The sequence below is a fragment of the Aspergillus nidulans genome, chromosome VIII (assembly GCF_000011425.1).
Source record: "Aspergillus nidulans FGSC A4 chromosome VIII".
Classification (NCBI taxonomy): domain Eukaryota; kingdom Fungi; phylum Ascomycota; class Eurotiomycetes; order Eurotiales; family Aspergillaceae; genus Aspergillus; species Aspergillus nidulans.
The window spans coordinates 3,783,620-3,807,984 of record NC_066264.1 but is presented as its reverse complement, the minus strand read 5'-3'; the positions used below and the strand labels follow the sequence as shown (position 1 = coordinate 3,807,984).

The following is a 24,365-nucleotide window of genomic DNA, read 5'->3' as shown; positions in this document are numbered from 1 at the left end:
CCAATTCATCGTAGTGGTGCTTGTTTGTATGATAGCACCTAGGAGCTGGAGGCGATAATGGGTGAGTTAGCTTAATTCAATTCCAATGCCTTACGACAATGCAGGGAGAATCGATAAGAATAAGTGATCGATGCTGTACGTGCCTTGGCATCTGCCTGTGCGTTCCAGTTCATAGGCATCTTGAAGTGATGGTGCGATGCTGATGAGTCGATGATTTGCTGTGTTCTAGTTTGTGAGGATGAGATGGTATGAGGCAGATGTGGATGTAAATCAAGTCAACAGTGTTAGGAGTGAAGCTGCTATGATGGAAGGAGAAAGAAAGCGGTCAATTAATTCAAGTCTAATAAAGACGCACTCGGGGAGATGCTGGCGGGAATTGTATGAAGAGGGAGACAAATGTTGAAGAACATGAGTGGCTTCACAGCTGCCTGAGAGTGTGAATAAAAGAGAAGAGAATAACACTGGGAAAACGCGCTATTTACCTCGCCATTGATACGCTTTTGAACTAAGGTGAAGCTAAACAATGGCCATTGAAGAAAAGAGAACATAGCACAGCACTATTGAACATAGGACAAGGAGCCAAATCAAGTATAACAGCCAAAGACCTAAGACAGGCTAAATACAAACTTATTGTTCTTCTCTGGGTGATACGCTGAAAAGCCATCGTCCACAATTAACTCCTCGCTACTCTTTGCCGGCGTTTTCAGGTTATCAAACTCGCGGAACATTCGGCCAAGGGTCACGTAGAGCTCGCAATAGGCGAGTCTGCTGTCTAGGTTAATACTATCAGAAATTGGATATGGCTAGAGACACATACGGCATGCCAATACATCCTCGCGTCCCTTTTCCGAACGAAAACAGGTATCGTTCGAGCACTTTTGCCCTTGAAGGATCCAGCCAGCGATCTGGGTTGAATCTATCCGCATTGGCGTATATGTTTTCGTTATGGTGTATTATCCAGGAGCTCATGCTCACCACGGTCTTGAAAGGCCTATGTCAGTTTACGTAGATAGCGGGAACAATGAAACATACTCCAGGTGGAACGTGGTAGCCATTAAATTCGGCTCCAGGGGGTGGGACTACACGAGGAAGCCGGCCAGGGACGCCAAAGGACAATCTGCTTCTGTTGATATAAGATGATAGTACTCGTTCAGCGGGGCTTACCGGAGTCCTTCTTTGATTACGGCAGTCTATCTGATTAGCACATATATTTCTGGACGGCTGTAAATGCAAGTGACTCACCAAGTATGGGAGCTTCTCTAAAGCAACAAACTCCAAACGGCCCTCGGGGTTTGGGAATGCCTCCTTGAGTTCGGCAGACAATCGGGCGTATATGTCAGGGTTACGAACGACATTGTACGCTGCAATCGTCAAGGTCTAAACCATGAAGGTCAGCATCTCGTAAAGGCGATTTGCAGGCATCATCGTCATTAATTCAGCATCAGATTTATACGCAATACTCACGTTCCCTGTAGTATCTGATGCAGCACCAAGAATATTCTGTGCCTCACTTGAGAGCTCGTCCACATTTGGCACTGCGTACCCTTCAGCTGCATCAGGACGTAATAGTTCGTGGAATATGGTAGTGCGAGAGACCTTTTCGTCTCTTTCCACGGCAGCCTTCACCTTGAGAACTTGGGCTCGCGAACTCTAGGCAACATCAGTAAAGTAACTGGATAATTCCAGACATTTAAATACCATGTGTTGAGACCTCCTCAATGCCAACGGGGCACTAAGGCGCTCTGCCAGCCAAAAGGGCATTTTCTTCGCTACTCGCTGGATGACAGGGAACTGCTGGAAGGTCCACAGTGCGGGCCCCGTATCTCTGAACCCATTGAAGAAGTCTATTCCAAAGTCGTCTCGGTCGAGAAAGTTGTACGAGTCGCCAAATGCATAGTCCGTAATAACGTCGACCGATATCGCGCGGAAACCATGATGAAGGTCAATAGCACCAGTGGAATTGAAAGCCTTCTTCATGCGTCCAACCAGCTTCTCCGCCTTATCCTGCACGATATCCTCCAATTCAAGGACCTTCTTCCGCGAGAAGAACGGGTTCAAGGCGGCTCTTTTCACGCGGTGGACGTCTGGACTTGGAGCCGTGAACACGGATCTGTCCGCGCCAAATGCACCGTAAAATGCAGCATCCTTGGGATATCGTGACCCAACAAAGTAGATTTTTTCTAGGTTCTCGGGATCGCTTAGGTGGATTTCATCCGGGGTGATGCGGATTACCGGGCCTGGGACAATTAGTAAATCTCAGCAGGGGGCCCACCGGCGGGTGCAGATTGTACCATATTGCTCATGCAGTTCTTGAACGCGAAGGTAGAAACGCTTGGTGACAATATTGTACCAGAATGAGTAGAGCCAAGTTATCCTGGCAAGAAGCGGTCCAGGGACTTTGGCGAGGGGATGGAAATAGATTCGATATATAACGACCCAAGCTGTTCGTAGTAGGGCTACCACCGATATCAAAGTTGCCAGCCGCCAGATTACGCTTCGTATATCAGAAGCCAAAAATCTAAGGGAGCTTTCTTTGAGATCCATTTCTTCTTGTTCAAACCGCGAGGGTGAGATTTGGAGGGGCGGGGATTGTTTCGTCGGATGGTGCACTTATGTAAAAACAGGGTAGAGCAATGCCTAGTTCAAACGAATGTTCAGCTAGTTTGAACAGCTCATTGACAAAGATCGTCGGGGAGTAAATTTGACTAAGCCTGTATATGCCCTCCGTTGGCTGTAGTGGTGCTTGATGGCTGGGCAGACTCGGTAAGAGGGGGCACAGGGGTTACACACCATCTGTCACACAGCATACTTGGGTATATATCTGATATATTGCCGTCAAATACGGAAGAATTAGACGGACTTAACACGTAACAGACATAATCGCAATGCAGTAATAGGCGGCCTATGTCATGGCTCTGAAAGGTGCGTGCGTGTGACACCCAAACCTATGCAATCAGTGTGCATATTCCATGCAACATAGTCTGACAGAATTTGCATTCAGACCAGGTCTGTTACCAGACAGCTCGTGAGGTGATTGAGAATATGAGGAGTACAAATACAGTCTATTAGGGTTATGATCCGAATTCTTGAGTTTATCTTGAGGTTAAAGTCCACTGCAAAACGGCCTTTGATCCATTAGATCGGCATTAATTGTGGCGCACAGATGTGCCCATAGGGTTTCTGAAGGCGTATGCTTAGCTTGGTACAGGGCCATTAAGACAAAATAGCAGCAATGGCTGTGGCTGGCGGCCTCGCGACTCCGACTGAAAACCGTTGCGACAATGCCAACTTCTAGCCTCGAAAGACACGGTGCCGTTATATGATCCAGAGTCTGGATTACTTGGATGAACCGTTATAGGTATGCTTCTACCCTGCCGAAGGAAGGCCTGAACGGCTGGTATATGAAATAGAGAAGCCCAGGACACAAAATCAAGTGTGGGTGTGAAATCGCGAAGCCCTTGGAGAGTTTCGAAGCCAAGAGAGCTTGGGCCTCGTCTTGTACGCTGGGTGGGATGATAATTCAAGGCTCCAGATTGTCGTCTGCGTGATTCGATGGTGCTCACGTAGCACAGGAGGCTTGACCCCTCATGCTTGTTTGCAAAGACATTACCCCTCTACCACACTGGAGAACTGGAGACAAATCCATCCTAGCAACTCAGCAAGAAATAGACTCCATAAAGTCACTAAAGAATGCTGCTCAGCATATTCTCCTCTCGACGGCGTCTCGCTGCTTACGATAGCCCAATCACGTATTTTCCTGTACCAACTCAACTGCAATTCTGCTATGGCCAAAAGCAAGAGGTACTTGGTGAGGCGGGCCGACTCCAACTCAGGCGCTGACTATGGTATTGTCTCATTGTTGTTATTGAGCGAAGGAAAGTTGTACTAGTAGCTCGGCCCTAAGCCGCAGCAACACGCTTAGTATCCATGAGCACATACGGTTACAATGGCAGAATCGACTTATCACTTATGGATCCGTCCAAAGTTCCAAATTTGGGTAAGAACTGCAGCTCAAGGGCGTAAAAGCTGGAGCATTGCTGGGCCATAAATGGAGAGACAAACATTGCAGATAGACCACTAGCGCTCTGTTGGATGAAAAAGCCAAGGGTCCCGGGGTAACGTCCAACGGAAACCAGCGTAGGTGTTGCTGCAGATTCTGCGCCGCTGTTGAGTGAGTTGGTGTTTTCACCACAGACCTGTGGATTGGTCCGTGTATCTGATGCATGCATGTACTGCTAGTCAGCTAATCCGGTTCTGGAACACTAGCTGGAGGTGCACCGATGGCTTCCCCGCAAATTTGTCTGATCAAAGCTTCAGGGGGATATAAGACAGATCTACCGGCAGAAGAGTGGATTTGGCAGATGATACAATCTCGATATGCTGGAGGGCATAAGTCACCGCACCATAGGACTTCCACTATATGCACTGAGGGTTGACGACGAATAACTGGAACTTGCGCCAAGGCCTACCGTACCTTGCTAGAGCTAGAATTGAAGTTTAGTATTGCATTAGTTGCAGTCTATAGAGAACAACAACCGAGGTAAGAACTTCGTATAACTAATAAATCTAGAGTAGAAGAGCCCCCTAACCATGAAATGTAACCCCCAAGACTTGGAAACGCCATGACCCGCCCCTGTAGCTCAAAACATCGAGAGTTCCAGAGAGAAGTAGCCGCCAATAATCATGAAAAAGGGCATATACAGAAGCGACGGTCTGGTAAAACTAGACCGCGAGCGCGAGTAAAGACGGATTGGCCCCTTGTAGAGCATTCACCAGGCATGGCCTCCGTCGCCCAGGTCAACGTCTTGACCTGTCCATTCTTCGTCCCCACTTAATTCATCGTCCAAGAAGTCTGATTCATTGAATTGTGTATCCCTCGGGCGTTGGTTGTCGATTCGAATTTCCACAACATTGCACATGCCCTGTGTGGCGGGAGTGTCAAGCTCACTGTCATTTTCATTTATCTGATGAGCCCGGGTCGATAAGCTTCGGATTTCTTCACCATCGAAATGTCTGAGGCTGGCGATTCGCGCGCTTTTTCGTTTTGACGGAGACGCAAACTCGGTGTCGTTGGGCTGCGAACCCTCGCTTGGTTTGCCTGAAGACAGGCCCTCCGAGTTCCGTGCGAGAGTGCAAAGTGCCGGATTAGGTGGCGTGCTCCGCCGTAAGAAGACCTTCTTCAGCTTGCCAATCCACCGTTCACGGAAAGAGGCACGGTCACGCCATCCTGTCTTGAGAATTGCGCTAATCACCAGAGTTCGTAGACTACGAAGCTCAGGAGCAGCTTCAATCAGGGAAGCAAAAAATGCTTCAGCCGTGTTCTCCTTCCACTTGCGCAACTGGATCAACTCCAGGTGCTGTAAGGTGGTAGGCCACGATGGAATCTCCGAAGGAGAGAGCAGCTCGTCAAAATGAGGCTCAACGTCGTGATATGACGAAAGGTCGTGTATCGATATATCTACTGTGAACTTTTCCAAGCACGGGCAGGATCCCTTGAGATCAACAACAAAAGAGAGGCTCAAATGACGATTGTGACTGAGGCTCAATTCACGGAGACTATGGCCGTGAGTGCCAAGAAAGAGGCTAAAATTGGCCGTAGTTACATCATCACAGTTGTTGATGGAGAGGGAAGTTAGGTTCAACGGTAATTTTGGTAGTAGACAGTCATTCAGTATAGAGGAACCCAGAAACTCCAGTCGGCGCAACATGGGAAGCACGTTGAGGGCCGCCGCCAGAACGTCCTCTCTGGTATCAGTCATCCCAACAACTTGGTCATCACCATCTGGATCTTCCGCACAGATGTGAAATATCCTGAGATCCTGAATACTCTTGAACGAAGCCTCATTATGATTTTCTAACATGAGTGGAAGAAGATTTTGTGTAGTCATGAACCGGGCATTCCAGTCCCAACTGTGAAGTCGGATCGAATTCGAATTGATAGTTTTGAAAAGGGCGTCAGGATAGAGCCATTTCGAAGAAGGGATACCCCACCGAGGAAGGCCAACCATGAAATCATCCCTGTGATAGAGTCGTAGTGTATTGACCTGGGGAGTATGCTGGACCAATGCTGGTAGGTCGAAGTACCCGAAGGCAGGACCGCTTTTGTACAATAAAAGGGCTTCAACATCGACGTGTAGCTCCTTGATCTTATTACGGTAGTTTGTAGACAGCGAATCTTGAGGTTTCATAAGAAGGCTTAACAAGCCATGAGACTTGAGGGCAGGTATCGTTGGCACCGAGTGATAGAGGGCTGCTAGCGCAGGCTCGTGGAAACCGCGGCATAGCAGCGCAATATTCAATAGCCAACCCACTGTGCGGTTCCTCTTCAGAGCTCGTTCATCTACAAGAGGGTAAGAGGCACGGAGGAAAATGTCGAACAGTATATGATATGGGAGGGTCTGCCATGGGGGAATCACTCCCGAACTAGCGAACAGAGTATCCGTCTCGTCCGCCGCCTTTCTCCGCTTGTTCAGAGGCCGTCCCAACTCCAGTCGCCTTTTAGTCGGTGTCCGCTTTGCCTTCTGCGTCTGGGACCTTGTTTTAACAGACCGTCTACGACGAGGACGACTGGCCGTTGATTGTGTTGTAGGCGTGGCCCGCATATCAGCGTCGGGTAGAGGATAGGTCCGATGAAGCGAATCATCTGGATCTTCCTCATGAGAGTTATTCAGGACATCATCATCGGTCGATTCTTCACGGTATGATATAGGGACGCGATTCGAATCTCGTGATCGTAAGGAATGCGACAGGCCTCCAGAGCGGTGTTGGTCGGTCTCGCTGTCTCCGCCCAGGGAATCGCTGGGTCCGCTATCTTCGTTGTAGGAGGGAACGTGAGTGCGATTCGAACGAACCGGTCGCGAGCGCCTTGCAGAGCGTGCCATGACTATAGCCGTACCGGTACCGGAGTACTGCGGGAGGAGGGACACGGACGATAAAGCGGATCATGTCCCCCTCAGTTGCGAGTCGGGTCGAGGCTAGAAGCGAAGAGAGTGACATGTAAGAAATTCTAGCGAGGCAGTCATCCCTGAAGAAAGCTATTACGGTGAAGGGTGGGATGGACGATGGGATGAAGTCGAGTCGTCAACTGGCCGAATGAAGGTTAATCAGGTTATCGATACCGTCTCCAATCCAATTCGATAAGAGCAAGGGGAACCATGGTCTGATGTGCAGAGAAGTCAGGTGACCAGGCTAGTAGGCTTGTGCGGCCATGGCATGGCTCGTGAGCTGTGTGTCCCAGAGCCTTGATAATAATAGTAGCACTAAGCCCAAGCCTAGAAGTACTAGTAGCCTTTCGTACAGGTCGATAAAGCGGCAGAATCCAGCCACCCTCTTCCCTTCCCCTCTTCCCCATCTGCTGTCCAGGGCCATGGCGGACTGCTACCCCTTGGGCCTTTGTGATGATCAACTTGACAACTTAAGTCATCTGCATGATCCTCGTTCTTGTCTATATATCTCCCAACATCATCATCTCATGCGCCTAGTCCAGGCTGGTCCCTGGCTGCCAGCACTCGGCCACAACCTGATACTAGCGCTTTGCCGTAGATCATTTTCGAGATCGTCTACCCGAAGCTCCTCATGCGCCCTGATTTAAATTCTATGAAGCATATACACGCTCGGCCCTCAACTATCAATTTCCGACAGCTTGCTCGTCTGTCGCGAAATCGTCGTTCGCGATGCAGGGCGCTTATCCAACCATGGCCAGTCAGCCTGAACGGAATGACCTAGGCGGGACCGCCATGGTAATCCAGCAATATGCCAGGTACCCTGCTTCCCTGGAGCCTGGATTGCAGAGCGCCTCATCCATTGGCAGTGCCAGTTCCCAGATGGCCATCTCCAAGTCTCCCCCGGTCCAGCGCAAAGCAACTCCCCGTAGTCTACAATCGTCGCCTACTGTCGCGCGCTCGGCTATTCCACCAGGACCAACAGTGCGATCAGGACCGTCGATGTCTCCTCCAGTATTTGATAACTCGCGCCAGAAACCCATGGGCGATCAAATAGACCGGGCGGAGGTCCGTTCCCTGCCTTCTCGCGACATCACGGATGAAAACATTGACGATGCCTATGTCCTTTTCATCTTCTTTTGCAACCCCAACGTGCCCCTCTCCGCCGATTCGACCGAGTTACGCAAGACTTTTAGGTCTCCTCCCCGCAGCGACGGGAAGAGCTTTAGCATATTTACGCTATGGGAGCTGATAAAAAAGCTAGATAGCAAAGAGTTGAAAACGTGGATCCAGCTGGCAATTGAGTTAGGGGTGGAGCCGCCCGATATGGAGAAGAAACAAAGCACTCAGAAGGTTCAACAATACGCAGTGCGTCTTAAAGTATGTGGACGTCGCGCATATTTTGATTCCAGTAACTAATCATTCCCTAGCGTTGGATGCGCGCGATGCACGTGGATGCATTTTTTGAATACTGCCTCGGCCATCCGCATTCATACTACACCCAACTTCCGGCCAGCAACGCTGTTGTCAGCGATAGCCGTGATGGAGTTCCTTTGGAGGAGGATCTCGCCTTGCGAGCTCTTGTTCCTCAGTGGAAACCAAAACGGGGGAGAAAGAGGGCAGAGGAGAAAGACAACTCGAGCGAAAGGGCCCTTAAGAGACCGCAGCTTGACACCTCTGTTGGCTCTTTTCACGCAGGCACATTTGCAGCGCATTCTCACACATTCCCGCAGAGTGCTATCCCGTTCAGCGCGTTCCCAGATGATATAGAGTCGAATGACCCGTGGATGACAGCGTCCTCATTTCCAGCTGATGCACCTCCAGAAGCGTCCAGTACTCATCAGGGGCAAGATTTTCGCTGGAAGGGTCTTGATCGTGAGATATCTCCTACTAGCTATCCGCAGTCCGCAGTCATTCCGAGAGGTCACCATTCGTCAGACGTCTTCCTTTCGTCTGCAGAACCACGGTCCGCGGTGACACCATCTTCAGGAGACAAATCTCGTGCTAGAAGGCGACATGGACCCGCTGTCTCATCTGCGTGGCCAAACATCACAACCTCGTCTACTGGGAAGATGCGCGGAAGGCCTCCAAACAGGGGAACAGTATCCGGACCATTCTCATCCTTTCCCGTCAATCCTAATCGCTCAGATCCTTCTCATTCCCACAGTACCGGGATGAGGCCCTCACCCTCCATTGTCCTGCAGCAAGACTCTACTGAGTCCCAGTACAACCAATCTCCAACGCCCTTGAATACCAATGGCAAGCCAAATAAACTCCAACTACAAGTTCCACAGCATTCAGGTGCCCCTGTTCGGCTCGCGACTCCACCTACATTACTCGTAAACGGGGTGAGCAACGAACCGGCCGTCGCAAATAACGGAGCAGCGGCCTCTCAAGGGGAAGGATCTAGTGCCACAGTCGTCACAAACACAGCATCGAGTATAAATCGAAGTGGCGTTCCCAGTACCATCATAAGACCTGACGACGTGACACGGACACTCTCGGCGGAACTACTACGAGCAAGGGTCACTGGGCGACAGACTCCCTTAAGTCCCGAAGAGGGGCAGGCACTAGCGTCTGTAGTAGTGACCAACTTGACAGCTTTATATTCCAAGTTGCCTTTTGGGGCTGCTCCTCTAGCATCAGCTCTACACCTCGGACTGGGACCTTACTTCGGATACCCAGGGACAATAAATAGCACCATAAAGGTGCACATCAAGCACAAAGACAGAAATGCCGGTAGCTCTGAAAACTCCAGTCCGAATAAGGGCCCAGTAGCCCCTTTATACAACATTTTCCTTGATCACAGGCATGGATCAGGCGTTCTGAATAGTGTCTCGTTTGAGGATCTACACATCGGCAACGTTGGCGGAAATACCTCAACAGGCCCAAGTGCGGGCACATTTGACAATATCCCGCGTCAGAACGACGAGTTGGATAATAGCATCACTGAGTTACAGAGCTTGACAGACGCTGATTATGATATTGATGACGGAGAAAGCGCAGTAGCCGAAACGACCTGGAAGCAGCGGTACATGAAGCTCCGCGCACAAATGCAGAAAAGGGAACGATCCTTGTCTCAGTACAAGCGCAAGATCCTGGAATCTGTCATGGCAGATATATAAGGTTATTTCGCCAGTTTCTGCCATTCATATTTGGTAAACTTTTATCTTTGGCCTATTTTATGTTTGTCACGTTCTCACTTTGCCATATACCCAAAATCTTTTACTTCGCCTGGCTTACTGTTTCCTTTCGTTTTCCTCACTTTGGATACCCACTAAGCAATGTTACTTTACGATTGCACCAAGTCATATTGAATGGATGCAAATGGTTAGATTCTCGTCTGCCTCGATCCTTCTGTGGCAGCTGTATGAACCTTACTGTAGGGTAAGAATCAGGAACGGAATGCTGCACATGAACAAAATAAAAAGAGAAAAGCGAAAGAAAGTTGAAGATCACTGAAAACCCAACCTCCCGGCTGCCTTCAAGCGCGATAGCGTGTCCTGCCCCTGATTATTTCCTCAATTCCAGCCTTTCCAGAAGTGAGAGCAAAGGACACAGCGAACATAGGTAAGAAAACCAATCGACAAGTGTGCTCTAAGCCTCCTCATCCTCATCCATAGTCTCGTCTCCACCAAAAGCCCTATGAGTATTGCTCGCTTGATCGGTTTCTTCCTTAGAAGTGCCATCTTCCCCCTCTTCAGCTGCTATTTCCGTAGGTGCTTTAGCCTTGGGAGGCCTCCCCCTCTTCCTCTTCGGAGCTGGTTCGTCGCCGTTACCGTCCTCCTTAGGAGCCGGTTCTTTGCGCTTCCTGCCTTTCTTCGCCGCTCCGCTTGCGGTCTGGTTCTGGTTCTGGGTCTGGGTCTGGCCCTGGTTGACTTCACTGGGGCCGGTCCCAGCAGGGGCGCCGTTATCTCCAGCAATGGCTTTGCCTTCGCGATGTGCTTTTAGAAGGCGTTGATAGCGCTTTGCACTGTTGCGGATTAGTCCGGTTCCCTCTTCATCCGGGGAAAAGGTTGGAGATGAGGGCTTTCTGGGGTGGGATACTTACGCGGCTCCTGAAGTGGGGATGTTGCATTGTTGTGCGACGGCGGCGAAGTCAATCTAACACGTAAAATCGACATTAGTTCGAGTCGGATAGCTTTATATTGTCAAGTTCAGCTGGTTTGGTCACGCATGAGAATGAGGGGTTGTTAGGATATTCTGGCGACCTTTTGGATATCGGAGTGTTGAATACAGCTCAGGAGGAGAACGACATGGTCATCGTTAGATAGCGACATTTTGGTTTCTTGATTACGTGCTTATTTGGTTGCTTTCTGGGTCGCTCTGTTGGTTTGTAGCTGTCGTCTTGATAATCGATGAAGTAGGTACGTACGTATGTTGGCAGGAAGATATATGTATGTGCTTAAGATCGAAGTTTTGGTAGTGGTATGAAAGAGAATTGAAAGATCTGAACAAATAAGGGCTCCTGAATGTCTGAGGAGAGTTAAAGAGGACTAGTAAACTGGAAGCAGAACTGAGAGAAGAGAGATGCTAGGATAAGGGTAAAGAGAAGGATTTGGGTGCCTAACACTCTTAACCACCGTTAACAGTATGACCTTCAACTACCGAGCAAAGGAGACGGCTTTTTATTTTTCCTCTGCCTGTATCCTTTGATTGATTTAAGACTTCTTAGAAAGCGAGAATAGGTGGTGTTATAAGAGGGTTGACAGCATTTTCACGCTAGAACACTGGTTTATTTGCTCTGTCGCGTCCTGAGTGATATAGAGCGTATAGTCCAGAAAGATATTGAATCATTAACAAGTCCCTATAGATCAACAAGAGGCGTCTAAAGGCCCTTCCTCTGAAGTTACACACCCAGGTCCCACGAGGAAGCAAAAGCAAGACCAAATCGATATCCTCTTGGCACCAGTAACCTGAGCCATATCTTGCCATAACGGTTAAGTTGTATAACTTAGTTTTAAGGTTCTATCCCAAGAAATTAATGCTCACGATATGGCCTATTATGCAATTTCGGCAATTTTCGCTATGGAAGACTCTAGCACGACTACTGTTTTGATTGTAGCACTTTGCCAAACAGTCCACATACCATTGACCATAGTTCTAGCCCTAGGGCCAATTTTCTCTATTAAATCTGCCAGAATTGTCCTCAGCTTTGACAAGAGGTTCGGGCGTGGCAATCCGCTCGGCGACAGTCCTCCTACGAAAACCATTCATCGCGCTCCTTACCATCGCCTGGACCCTTAGATCTGCCGGGATGGCGCTAAGCAGAACGTACTGCTACAAAAGATTGCCATTCTTACCATAGTATTTGTAGTTTCGTTGCCGATGGCCTTCCTCTTCTCGGTGCTAATGTTGGGACTGGCTATGGTGCACTCGAGGCCGGTAAAACGGTGCTTGTTGCAGGAGGCGCGGGAGCGGTTACCGACGCTTCTGGCGTTAGCGTTAGCATTTGTGTACTGCAGGCGCCGGGCGACTGCTGCGAGATCGACCTGGTTAATACTAGCTGCTGCTCTTGGCTGGGGTCGGGCAAGATTCGGAAATGACTGTCTAGTCTTGCCTTACCACGTCGTCAAGTAAATTTTGAAGGCATTCAAAACTTGAAGCGGCGTCTCCTCTCGGACACCGCGGACTTATCGTGGCGTCGGTTTGGGTAGTGAAAGACATAGTGGATGAAAGTTGATGGTAGGGTGCGATGGTAAGGAAATGGTAGATGTGAGTTGATATTTAAGTAAAGTAACTTAAGATGGAGGGTGCTTAATAATCTGTGAGCTTGTCAATAAACTGACTGGATTGTGAGGAAATGAAGAATCTTATTGAGTTGTGGGTGGGGGAAATAAGTTTCGAGTGAGAGACCAAGAGGGCTCTGAGATGGGGAAAGAAGATGAAGGGAAGAAATAACAGAAGACCAGAATACTGATCTGAGACAGTTGAAGGAGTGAGAGGTTTCCTGTTAAGTCTTTGTCCAAGGCTTGCGCAGTGAGTGAACTTTCTGTTACCTGTCAGTTCCAGTGTGAGGCGAGGCCAACTCTACCCGAAGAGCAAAGAGTCCTATAGCTTGCCTCTTTCAGGCTTCTATATGTAGTTTTATTGTCGTTCAAATAGAATCTGGTTGAATTGCTCTCAATAGGTCCAAGAAGAAGAAAAAAAATAAAAATAAAAATAAAAATAAATCTCGATGGTGAAACGTACTCTACAAATGTCCAGCAATGATATCTCTAATATCGATATACCTAGAAAGCCAACAAATGTCTCATACCAAATCTAGTAGCGTGAAACCAAGCTCCTCAACTAGTCATTGCGAATTATAATCTCATCTTGCACCTCTTCCTTCACCGTCGAAGTTTCCGCGATTTCCAACCCTTTATATTCCTCAGGCAGGGTCCTTGGCTCAGCCTTCACAGGCGTCCAGGCCACCGGTGAACGATACCCCGTCTCGTACACAGGAACTGGTGGATAATGAGGCGTGGACGAATAAGCTGGTGAAGAGGAAATTCTCAGCTCAGAAGTTAACGGAGACATTTGATAGTGATACGGGGTAGCGATGGAAGGCAAGAATGCAGCCGAGTGTGGGTGCCGCTGTGAGTGCGGAAACGGTGCAGAAATTATACGCGAGCCATACTGCGGGATATTAGCAAGGTGTGGTACTTGCTGGCCGGGCGCATGCTGCTCAGGCTTAATAGACGGGCTCTTTGGTTCGCATTGACCCTCTTCGGGTGGTTCGGTCTTGGTCATGGGTATGGGCGTGGGCGAGCGCATGGGGGACGACCCCTTTTGTAAGCCTGCTTTGCAGGAGCCTGTGCTTGTCTTGGAGGATGACTTGTTCGCTGGACGCTTTCTTTGCTGGGGCTGATAGCCTTCCATCTGGTTTCGGAAACGGTGGTAGCGCATGCGGGCGGCGTGGCCGTTGGAGATTTCGAGCTGCGAGGCGACGAGACTCCAGTCGATCTGTTTCTGGTTAGCGTGAAAACATTATGACACAGAAGGGGTACTCACGCCTTTAAGGTCAAGCTGCTTGATGATTGTGTAAAGGAACTTGGCAGTTGGGCTGTCGATGGGCATGGTCTTGCTCCGCCGAACAACGATGGGAGCAGAATTCATTGCGGAGGAGGAATCCTTGACAGGAGACATTGTGAGTGTAAAAGTGAGAATCTGAATAGAGAGTAGATCAGGGTTTCTTCTGAGACGATTCTCAGTGAAATGCAGTGGAAGGGAGGGAAACACACCTGGCCGCACAACTCTCTATATATGCTGTCCGCCCTGGTAATGGACCCTAATAAAAAGGGTGACTCAATGGCAGAAGTTTTTGCTGTCAACAAAGAAAAGAGCAGAGAGCTTCATCTGCTGGAACTCTTAGGCCCAATGAGACAGATAGCCAAGAAGATATTTGTTCGTACTAGTTGGAATGAAAGGCTGGGTGCTGCATGTCTTAGGTGCAGTCAATGACGGCCATCATACTAAATGGCACACACGGCAGGCCCACCCGACTCTCCAGCAACACTTGCAGACACAGAAACAGGTGGCTAAGGACTTGTTCTTGAATAACATGGAATTCTTGGAATGGTCTTTTGTTATCTATTTTGAACCCACTGTTCTCCCCTTGAGATTGGGCCAGACTTATTCGACGTCACGTGCATTGTCTTGCCCTGAATCAACAGCAAGAAGAATTCAGGCAACTTACGGAAACACTCCAGCTAGTGCACCTTTAAGTGCTACACTCCAAGACCACTAGGAGCGAAAACTACCACTTGTTCTCATGATCTACTTGGAGGGCATGGCTATCTGCATAAATCATGTGATTAGGGTCTAAAAACGATTCTCCCTGTATATGACATGGAAGGCAAATTCAGGCGACTCTGTAAGTAGAGGGTTATACTAATCCATAATGATGTATTTTCCCTATATGGTTTTACGGAGCTTATTAAAATTTGGCGGGCTAGAATCCTGGTGTTTAGTCTTCCTTACGCAACGGAGCATGCCAACAGCCAGAGAACTGCGCATGTCTCAGCCCCATGCTTTCCAGTTTATGGCGGGACACAACAAACAGAATACTAACCTCAACGGTGAGAATTAAATTATCTTCTCTTATAGAAGGATTGTCAGCTCTATTGGCTGTCCTATACGTGATCGAAATATGTGAAGACTCATTTTAGAGCTCCCGAAGCAGATCTTCCCTCATAATGTGAGGCCCTTTCGCAGGATGTGGCGGATAACAAGCACACCAAGCCATGTCCTTTTTCTTTTCTTTTCTTTCTTTTTCAAATGTTTGGAAACGACACAACTGTCGTATTCTGCGTGTCGTCACGTGTGTTACTGCGACGCATAATGGTTGTGCCTTCTGGGTATAAGACGCAAAACTTCGCCGCCTCTCCTTGCCTAAAGCCCCAATACTACCACGTTCAATATAGCTAGTTCTATATATTTTTCCCACTCTAAGCCATGAAAATGTCAGACTCTTGGGAGACGCTTCACGGCGCCAAGTTCCACTGATCTGGGATCTTCAGCAGGACAAGTTTATGTTTTCTGCAATTTTCTCATAGCGGCAAATTTTGAGCAGCTTTGATGTACCATCAACATTTGCTTTGGCGTGGTTTTGAGGTACCTTACTCGCATATCTACAACTTCGTCGGCAAGGTACGACCGTTGTCCATGCTAACACATTCATCTGTGAACTGGAAAACGAACCAAACTGTACCCGATTGGTACAGAGACTTAGAGACCATAAGAGTATAAGCTGATATTTCCAGACGAGATCATTCGACGGATATCGACCATGGCTTATTACCCTTACCTTGGATGAGCCCGCCTTGCAGACGGTCTCGTCAAGCTCCCAAACACCCTCTCAGCCACGAGATGCGAAATAAATGCTTGAGAAGTTTGGCGAGTCTGAGTACACCTGCGCCATCTTGATGGTTAGAGATGGTGTACTGCCTACTCCCGAACGCCGCTTCATTTAGTTGGACAAGGGCAGAAGTGCATCTCATGCATACAGCGCCAGACCAGACTGACTAAATCTATCTCTTTTTCAGAGTCATTACAAATAGCACGTTCATACCTCTCCTCCGAAGCTCGACACTCAACAAGCGGCCCGTTCTTCACAAATGACACGGAAACGCGACCAAGAAACACCACCTGACGCATGATCTCACAGAAGCGACGGACAAATTAAGACTCGTCATAGCAAGAAGCAAGGCCTAAAGCCTTTTACTAAAGGCCACGAGCAAGCTCTGTAGAGAGGCCTCAACAATACTTGTCGTCCAATGCCATCGCAGACCAAAACACGATTCCAGACTTCTCACACCATTGACATTGAAGGTTCATTTCTGGGTTATCCATAACCATTGATACTTCCAAGCCAATGTATATATATAGCCTGCTGGGAAACCTAAAAATGGTCCATAGGAACGCACCGGCGTACCTTTCAAGTTCGAGTGTGATCGTAACGGTCGGGAGTGGACCAGGACATTCCATTTTCACCTTGTGAATAGTCGCCTTGCAGGCCTCGACAAGGGGCTGATGTTGCAACAAGACGATTTATGTTTACTGTGTTTTATGTTTGCCATCAACGATTCGGAGGCTTATGGCCGATTGCTTCCGTGCAACTCGTTTCTTGTGAGCTGATCTAAATCCAGTGACAAACCGAGGGGCCGTATATCTGGGTCTTATTCCCTAAGGCGAGCGTATGTCGGTCAGTGATTGTAAAGTATAAAGCAGAATATATCAGTTGACGATCTTTATATGTTGTTGTAGATACGGACATACTCTGGTATACCCCGGTAAGAATGTTAGTCCGGTGGGCCTTACAAGGATATGACTCCTCTGAAGCGGTGAGGCCTTCAAAGCACCGCTTTCTTAATTCAGCCTAGTTTTGAAGCTAGTAAAACCTCCAATATCGCCATCCTCCTGAGATCCATGGTGGTGAGCATTGCTAATATGGCTATCCCCAGACCTAGCACCCCTCCAGAGGCGCCTTTGGAGGTGACTGAGATATCTGAAAGGAGCCAAAGTTCTAGATGGCTAAGTCGCGATGATCGGATTCGCATTTTGACTCTACGAGATGCTGGTTTTACCTATCAACAGATCTCTTCTCAGCTTGGATTTACCTATCGTCAGGTGCAATATACCTGCCAGAATGAGCAATCTACTCCTCGAAAGCCTCCTGGCCAGCGCCCGAAGCTATCAGAAGAGGATATGGACAATATCATTACCTTTATCTCTTCATCACAACGTACGCGCCGACTATCTTATAAACGAGTTATTGAAGAACTAAATCTTCCCTGCGGAGAAACTGCACTTGCTCGAGCACTTAAAAAACGAGGCTATTCCCGATGCAAAGCTCTTCGAAAGCCACCTTTATCGGACGATACAAAGCGTGTACGTCTTGCCTGGGCCCTTGAGCATGTGAATTGGACAATTGAGCAATGGAATCGAATACTTTGGTCTGATGAGACTTGGGTTACTCCAGGCTTCTATACCAGAATCTGGGTTACCAGAAGAGCAGGAGAAGAGCTAGATGAGACCTGTATTCGTTCGTCTACCCCCAAAAAGCATGGTTGGATGTTTTGGGGATCATTTTATGGAGATACTAAAGGCCCTTGCCTTTTCTGGGAGAAAGAATGGGGCTCTATCAATGCAGAGAGTTACTGTGAGCGAATTGTGCCTATTATTGACGGCTATCTTCGCCTGAACCGACAGCAAGGTAACTATCTTTGTCTTATGCATGATGGAGCACCTGGCCATGCCAGCAAAGATACTATAGCAGAGCTTCATGAGCGTAGTATCTATCCTATTAGTTGGCCTGCCTTCTCCCCTGATCTGAACCCTATTGAGATGGTATGGAACTGGATGAAAGACTGGATCCAAGAGAGATATCCAGATGACCGCCAGCTATCTTATGATGCCCTACGAGAAATTGTACGAGCTTCATGGGATGCAGTCCCTACAGACTTTTTGAAAGGCCTTATTGGGTCTATGCAAGCCAGATGTCAGGCAGTAATCGAGGCAGAGGGTGGCCATACAAAATATTAGTAAGATATTAGCATTAATACGAACGGCAGAATCCAAAGGAGTCATATCCTTGTAAGGCCCACCGGACTAACATTCTTACCGGGGTATACCAGAGTACTACTAGCTAACCCATGGGTGGTGGGTCAGGCTGCCCCACCATCCCTTCGATGCAAACCAACAACTCCCAATCCGCGGAACGTTACGTATAGCAAGTCTCTGGAACACTTTGGATCAAGTGTCTACCACAGCTGCTCTGTTTATTCTTCAGTGCATTGCTCATAAATCATGGTTTTGGTCGCAGTAGGGGCATGCTATATCGATACAATCTTGACGTCAGTCAACCTCTTCCAACCTGAAGAACCTCGATGACCCGCTCACAACGAGATCAGAACACCCCATTATCCTGGAGAGGATGACAAGCTACGAGCAACGAGCATATTGCGGCGGCGTGGGGGTAACTGTCCCAACACGTTGGAAGTGCTGAAACAGCTCGTACCACAGCCCTCGTTCGGCCAGGAACCGCCGCTGAAACTTATTGCCGTTCTTCCGGCACAGACGTCGGTTGCTTCAAAGCAGATCCGAGATGCGTTTGAGCCTCAGGTGTCATTAAATAACTGCATTTACCGGCAAGAGTTCAAGGAGCCAGCTTCCAGTTATATTATCAAGAGTCAAGCTTCAGGCAGCAGGACAATTGTCAATTATAATGAGCTGCCTGAGATGAAGCTGGAAGAATTTATTCAGATTGCTGATAAGTTGGGCACAGAGGCCAGATGGTTTCACTTTGAGGTGTGTAAACTCCTATGCCTTGGATATAGATGTATATGTTTAGGTATATGTTTAACTTATGCGACGACACATAGGGCCGGATACCGGATGTGACTCTCTCTTGCATGCGCCATATTCGAGAACACTATCCGAGTATCAAGATCAGTGTAGAAGTCGAGAAGCCTGGGAGAGAAGGGCTCCAGGAACTCGCACAAGAGGCTGACGTAGTCTTTTACTCTAAGAGTTGGGCACAGGTGAGGGTGATCATGAATATCCAGCTACGGCCGTGCTGATACTCCCCAAGGCCAATGGATACAAATCAGCGAAAGAATGTATTGAGAAGCAATCATTCCAGCTGGGCAAAGCGTACGTCAACTGCCCGGACAATGATGTGGACGTTAACTAACCAAGTGCCAAGAACCCTTCTCTGTTGCACATGGGGACAAGATGGAGCTGCGGCTCTTGAACCTCGTGTTGGGAGCGCCGTACAGAGTCCGGCTTACACGCCGAAGGGCTTTCAAGTTGTGGAGTATGTCTGCCAGCACTACATTGCCTGCTCGAGTCGACTCGCTAACATAATCTCAGTACTATTGGGGCAGGAGACACTTTTATAGCCGGGATGTTGTATGGTTTGACTGTTAAGGGAGATACTTGGGATCTTTCGCAGAAGCTAAGCATAGCGAACCGACTTGCGGGAACGAAGGTAGCCCAGGAGGGCTTTGATAATCTTGGAAGAGTTCTTGAACCGCTTTCTGACCATTGAAAGATTTTCTGACCGCATATTATGCGCAACGGTTATGAAGAAAGCTGATGAAATGATGTATATTTCTTCCAATTGATAGACACTTTTTAGGATTTTTAGGATTTGGGATTACGCCCTCATGCCTAGGAACATAACAGTGCACATTTTCTCCATATAATTATATATGAGCCGCATTAGCTCGACGGGTGTAGTTCAGTAGGTAAATCTGTGGCCTTGGCTCGGGGCGGGCTTGTCTGGCTATAGTACATATATCAAATGCCTAATTAGTGTGGAATGGGATGATCCATTGTCATTATTGGATGGCCGACGTGGCCGCCTCTAAACAACTAGCTTACTAAATGATGACAAGTTCGACCACTAGTTAGCAGGCGATGCCATAGGACAGTATGCCCCGACAATTAGAGTAAGTCACGTGATTTGCATGCTGTATCGAAGGCGGTCAACTAAAAATTATTCTGCCCGCGATTTTTTGTTTCGCCGAAGCTTTCGCTGGCTGTCAAAGCACAATTTGGTCTTTTCTTCATTTTAGTCATTTTTGCTCAAAATGGCTTCAGTATACAAGGCAGTGTCCAAGAGAAAGTCTCGCGACATTACGAAGCAGCAGGATCAGGATGACGAAGACGTTATGATGGAGGAAATGCTCGCCGATGCCGACGATACAAGCGATAGCGATGAAGATGAAGAAAACACGGCTGACGCAGCAAAGAAGCAGTTAGCCGCTGGAATGATGCCGAAGACCCGTGTGCTGATGCTGACGTCGCGCGGTGTTACATCTCGGTAAGTCCGCGGCAGCAATATGCATATCAATTCTCGCATAACTAATTGTCCTCAAATTCAGTCACCGGCACCTTCTCAATGATATGACCTCATTACTTCCTCACACCCACAAAGAAAGCAAGCTGGATTCGAGGAAGAAGGCAGCCGGTTACAATCTGCTCCTGAACTCCCTCGCCGACCTCCACTCCTGCAACGTGATTTTCTTCCTCGAGGCCAAGAAGAATGGTCAAGATCTATACCTGTGGCTTTCACGGCCTCCTAACGGCCCAACGGTCAAATTCCATGTCAACAACTTGCACACTATGGCAGAGCTGAACACCGGGTTCGCTGGTAACTGTTTGAAGGGTGGTCGGGGTATTGTTGTTTTCGACAAATCATTCGACGAACAGGGTCCTGTCATGAGCCAGCCAGGCAACGAGTACCGGGGACTGATTAGAGAGATGCTCCGCAGCGTCTTTTGTGTGCCGAAGCGTGGCGTCAAGGGTATGAAGCCCTTCATCGACCGCGTTATCGGAATCTACGGTGTCGACGGTAAGATCTGGATCCGGGTTTATGAAATTCGAGAGTCGGAAAGTGGAAACAAAAAGAAGGATGGCGAAGAGGTGACCGAAAAGCCTGCGCACAACCCCAAGGACGGTCCAGAGATTTCTCTCGTGGAAATTGGCCCTCGATTCGTCCTCACCCCCATCGTTATCCTGGAAGGCAGCTTTGGCGGTCCGGTCATTTACGAGAACAAAGAGTTTGTCAGCCCGAACCAAGTTCGTCGCGAAATACGGATCAGTAAGGCTGCACGGTATGCGAAGCGGAGAGACGTACAAACCGAGCGGCTGGCCAAGCGGTCAAACTTGCAGCTGGGACAGGGCGAGCGAAAACCGGGTGCTCTTGATACTCGGCGGCTCTTCGGATAATTGGCGCCATTGTTTGGATTTTCTATTGTCTTTGTTCGTTGTACTCTTAGACTTGATATCCTGAAGGATGCATATGCGTGGGATTCTTGTTCATGACCTTATCAGGCGTCTCTGGTTGACATAATCAAAAGTTATGAAGCTAAACTCCTGGCCCTAGATATTGGCTTTCTCCGTCTTTTGCCATTATCACGCAAATGAACGTTCAGAGAGTTAAGTGAGTGTGCTGTGCCAGCGGTCGATTAGATAAGCGATAGGAACCATAGTTAATTAGGAGCTTGGACTCGTCCCTAGCTCCTGAACTTCTACTCGCAGCTGTCATGGCATCGCCTTCGCAATATAGCCCTCTGTGGCTGCAGGGAACTCAAAAATATCTTCCTGACATAATTCCTAGTACTCTAACAATGCGCAAGTCTTCTAACCCATCAGACAGCCCCAACGCCGGGGTCGCGACTTAAAAAGAGTCATCACTAGAAAAGGCAGCTGGTTCACTGAGACAGCGAAGCTGCCACTCGCAATTAAAACGACAACTCGAATCACGCGAAACCGTTCTTGCTATATCTAAGAGATTACACAATTATAGGTCAGTTGCTGATGGTTATGGAACTATTCTCGGTTTTTGCTTACCCGTCTGGTAAAGAATCACCTTCAGCCATGTCATTCCAGTACCTAGTCACGGAGCTTTTGCTCCACATATTCCGCTCATGCGATACGATCTCCGATATCATAAACCTGGCAGCAACGTGTCGTAGATTTCGCGATGTCATTAATCGATCCAACAAGCTACAGATCCTCATGGATGTCGCTGAGATGGAGTTCGGTCCTGTTGATGATATCATACAGATAGCCACGCATAATACCAGCCAACCAGCACATCTGTTCCGAACAGCACCCCTCACAGCATCCCTCCTCAAACAGATTGCCCAGATTGGCAGAGCCGCACAGAAATGGGCGACAATCTACCCTGTCAAGAAATGGAAGCTCGACTATGAGAACCGACGTTCCCTCACCGACGAGGAGCAGTTCCGCCTGCGCCGTGCTATCTACCGGCTCTGGTTATACCATCGTGCATTCCATAGACGCGAGTACGATCGATATAGCAGAAATCTGCTGAACACTGTCGTTGAGCGTGCACAGCTCCTTCACAACTGGACCACGTCCGAGCTGGCGGATATCGAGGATATACGCACCGTCATTGGCGACGTCGTTCAAAACCACATATGTCCGAGCAACGGGACCATCCAACGGAAGTTTCGGAAGCGCTATCCGGAAAGCAACTACCAGCTAACCTTCAATATCCACTTAAACTATCCCATATCCAACACTCAAACACCCTACGGTTTTCACGACTCTAGCCTCAATCCTACCGACCATGACCAATACTTCCACCTGACTCACTACACCAGCTTCGGCAATTACTCTGCCAAATATCGCTCGCGCTTCCGGAATGATATCTTCCATGAGCCTGGCTCGGAGGGATGGGGAGATGAAATACCGCATTACTACGTCGTGCAGGATATGATGAAGCTTGACCCTGGGCAAATCCTCTGGCTGCGGGAGAATTGTCCGCTGAAAGAGCAGGTTGAAACATTCGTGCTTTCTCTTGGGGACTGGTTTCGTGATAACGGAGAAACTTTTGGAGATACGCTGGCATGGGTGATTAAGGAGAGGGGCGAGGATTTGGAGGAATTTCGGGTTGCGATTGTGGAGAGGGAGTTAGGAATTGCGTGTAACTAGTTTTCTGCTGATCTATGTTTTTGATCTCGAATAAACCGGTGGACGTTTCCGATTGCTTAGAAAGACTGTTATCCTACCAACCTTGACAGCCAAGAGCCACATCCGAAAATGCAAGAAACATGTCCAAAATAGGGTATCTATAATATTATTACAAGCCATCTAATTTGCCTTATCTATAATTCATGATCGAGGATCTAAAGTAGTCGTATTATACAGTTGTCGTCTTTCATCGTCTTACTACGAGGTGCATCATCATGCGCTCAGTAGCTTGAGCACCAGCTCATACGTTCCCAGCGTGATCGCAGCCGAGGGAACCGTCCGGATCATATGCGCGGTCAGACCACCGTACAGAGCGACAAACCCTTCCTCCTTGACCATTAATCGGAGGCACTGCAGGACGCCCGTGTATTTCTGTCGGCCGTCGGCCATCGGGGCTTGTCGGAGGCGAGTTCGAAGGACCTGTAAGTGGAAATAGTGAATACCAATTTAAGTTGGATAATAGGGACGGTAAGAATAAGTACGTACCTCATGAGGGTAAGCAATCAGCACAGCAATAAGCTTTGATACAGCCGCGGACCCACTCAAAATCAGGCCCTGCGTAACTTCACCAGACTGAGTCTTCCCCTTTCGCTCATAATGTCGCGCAACAGCGACCTTTATCCGCTCATACGAAGCCAAATGTAAAGTCGTCTCAATAACGCCGAGATAACTCGCCGCCAAACCCCGATAAAGACCTTTAATACCCTCTTGCCGAATGACCTGTTTCACACAATCATAGCTATTCCGATATTGCGGCGGTCTCGTAGTCCCATCACTATTTACATGTGTCCGATCAAGCTGCAATCTCGTCTTGACCAGCCAGATCGGATTCGTCGCTGTCCCTGTCACAACGCCCGCGGTGGCCGCGGACAGCGCATGTGTCGACGTCGCATCTCTGTCCAGACCAAAGACCTCCGGGTATAAGCGCTTACAGTTGCCGTATGCGTAAAATTTGATTGCTGTCGCCGGGACCACACCTGTGAGACTGGGACCAAGGCCGCGGAACAGGCTGCGCCAGCCTTCGACGCGGTGGATGGAAAAGAGAATTTCGAAAGTTTCGCTAAAATGCTGAATGAAGGAACGGGCGAGGGAAAAGCGAGCGTGTGAGGAAGTTGTGGTGGATTTGAGCTGGGAGCGGTAGTAGTCGGATTGAAGGCGCGTTCGGAGGACGTCAAGAGGAGATGTGAGGAGGGCGGTTGCCATGCCGCCAGCGCTGGAGAACATTAGCATACATGATAAGAGACAAGGTAATAGGATGAGTTGATCGGAAGAAATGCTCACGCGCCAGCTACCAAGTGCGTCCATGAACTGTTTGTCTGCTGCACTTGCGGAGGAGAGATCGGCCCTTCCGGTACAGCAGCGTTCAGAGCTGCGTCTTTCGAGTCGTTGCGCATGGCCTGCATGTTGAAGGGTTGCCTCGTGGCTGCCAGC

At 48.7% G+C, this 24,365-nt stretch overlaps 11 protein-coding genes across 11 annotated transcripts, besides 1 other annotated feature; 5 read left to right on the top strand and 6 right to left on the bottom strand.

Annotated features, from left to right (window-relative positions):
• Positions 1–24,365: part of a sequence feature (contig 1.6 484..266891(-1)) that runs on past both edges of the window.
• ANIA_00338 (protein CYP680A1) lies at positions 514–2,544 on the bottom strand (the record flags this gene model as incomplete). Its single annotated transcript, XM_050610974.1, has 8 exons — positions 514–765; positions 818–981; positions 1,033–1,117; positions 1,165–1,190; positions 1,243–1,377; positions 1,465–1,650; positions 1,699–2,237; positions 2,292–2,544. 8 exons carry the CDS (start codon positions 2,542–2,544, stop codon positions 606–608), a joined length of 1,548 nt encoding a protein of 515 aa, XP_050469251.1. The 3' UTR covers positions 514–605.
• Positions 3,942–6,881, bottom strand: ANIA_00339 (uncharacterized protein; the record flags this gene model as incomplete). Its single annotated transcript, XM_652851.1, has 3 exons — positions 3,942–4,196; positions 4,475–4,484; positions 4,774–6,881. The coding sequence occupies 3 exons, from the start codon at positions 6,879–6,881 to the stop codon at positions 3,942–3,944; spliced, it is 2,373 nt and encodes a 790-aa protein (XP_657943.1).
• Positions 7,364–10,066, top strand: abp2 (putative ARS binding protein Abp2; the record flags this gene model as incomplete). Its single annotated transcript, XM_652852.2, has 2 exons — positions 7,364–8,321; positions 8,372–10,066. The coding sequence occupies exons 1-2, from the start codon at positions 7,674–7,676 to the stop codon at positions 10,064–10,066; spliced, it is 2,343 nt and encodes a 780-aa protein (XP_657944.2). The 5' UTR covers positions 7,364–7,673.
• ANIA_00341 (uncharacterized protein) lies at positions 10,539–11,221 on the bottom strand (the record flags this gene model as incomplete). The annotated part of the gene is made up of 3 exons (XM_652853.1): positions 10,539–10,885; positions 10,993–11,082; positions 11,179–11,221. 3 exons carry the CDS (start codon positions 11,219–11,221, stop codon positions 10,539–10,541), a joined length of 480 nt encoding a protein of 159 aa, XP_657945.1.
• ANIA_00342 (uncharacterized protein) lies at positions 11,791–12,608 on the bottom strand (the record flags this gene model as incomplete). Its single annotated transcript, XM_652854.1, has 4 exons — positions 11,791–11,868; positions 12,031–12,066; positions 12,245–12,460; positions 12,507–12,608. The coding sequence occupies 4 exons, from the start codon at positions 12,606–12,608 to the stop codon at positions 11,791–11,793; spliced, it is 432 nt and encodes a 143-aa protein (XP_657946.1).
• On the bottom strand, positions 13,233–14,072 carry ANIA_00343 (uncharacterized protein; the record flags this gene model as incomplete). The annotated part of the gene is made up of 2 exons (XM_652855.1): positions 13,233–13,889; positions 13,938–14,072. 2 exons carry the CDS (start codon positions 14,070–14,072, stop codon positions 13,233–13,235), a joined length of 792 nt encoding a protein of 263 aa, XP_657947.1.
• ANIA_10066 (uncharacterized protein) lies at positions 16,875–17,969 on the top strand (the record flags this gene model as incomplete). Its single annotated transcript, XM_050610972.1, has 1 exon — positions 16,875–17,969. The coding sequence occupies one exon, from the start codon at positions 16,875–16,877 to the stop codon at positions 17,967–17,969; it is 1,095 nt and encodes a 364-aa protein (XP_050469250.1).
• On the top strand, positions 18,174–19,626 carry ANIA_10054 (ketohexokinase). The gene is made up of 6 exons (XM_050610971.1): positions 18,174–18,280; positions 18,338–18,734; positions 18,809–18,967; positions 19,018–19,079; positions 19,132–19,242; positions 19,299–19,626. Exons 1-6 carry the CDS (start codon positions 18,234–18,236, stop codon positions 19,474–19,476), a joined length of 954 nt encoding a protein of 317 aa, XP_050469249.1. The 5' UTR covers positions 18,174–18,233; the 3' UTR covers positions 19,477–19,626.
• On the top strand, positions 19,981–21,264 carry ANIA_10055 (ribosome biogenesis protein BRX1). The gene is made up of 2 exons (XM_652857.2): positions 19,981–20,253; positions 20,315–21,264. Exons 1-2 carry the CDS (start codon positions 20,021–20,023, stop codon positions 21,159–21,161), a joined length of 1,080 nt encoding a protein of 359 aa, XP_657949.2. The 5' UTR covers positions 19,981–20,020; the 3' UTR covers positions 21,162–21,264.
• Positions 21,479–22,895, top strand: ANIA_10073 (F-box protein; the record flags this gene model as incomplete). Its single annotated transcript, XM_050610970.1, has 2 exons — positions 21,479–21,551; positions 21,742–22,895. The coding sequence occupies 2 exons, from the start codon at positions 21,479–21,481 to the stop codon at positions 22,893–22,895; spliced, it is 1,227 nt and encodes a 408-aa protein (XP_050469248.1).
• On the bottom strand, positions 23,083–24,337 carry ANIA_00346 (putative mitochondrial carrier protein (Rim2); the record flags this gene model as incomplete). Its single annotated transcript, XM_652858.2, has 3 exons — positions 23,083–23,354; positions 23,421–24,147; positions 24,216–24,337. 3 exons carry the CDS (start codon positions 24,335–24,337, stop codon positions 23,148–23,150), a joined length of 1,056 nt encoding a protein of 351 aa, XP_657950.1. The 3' UTR covers positions 23,083–23,147.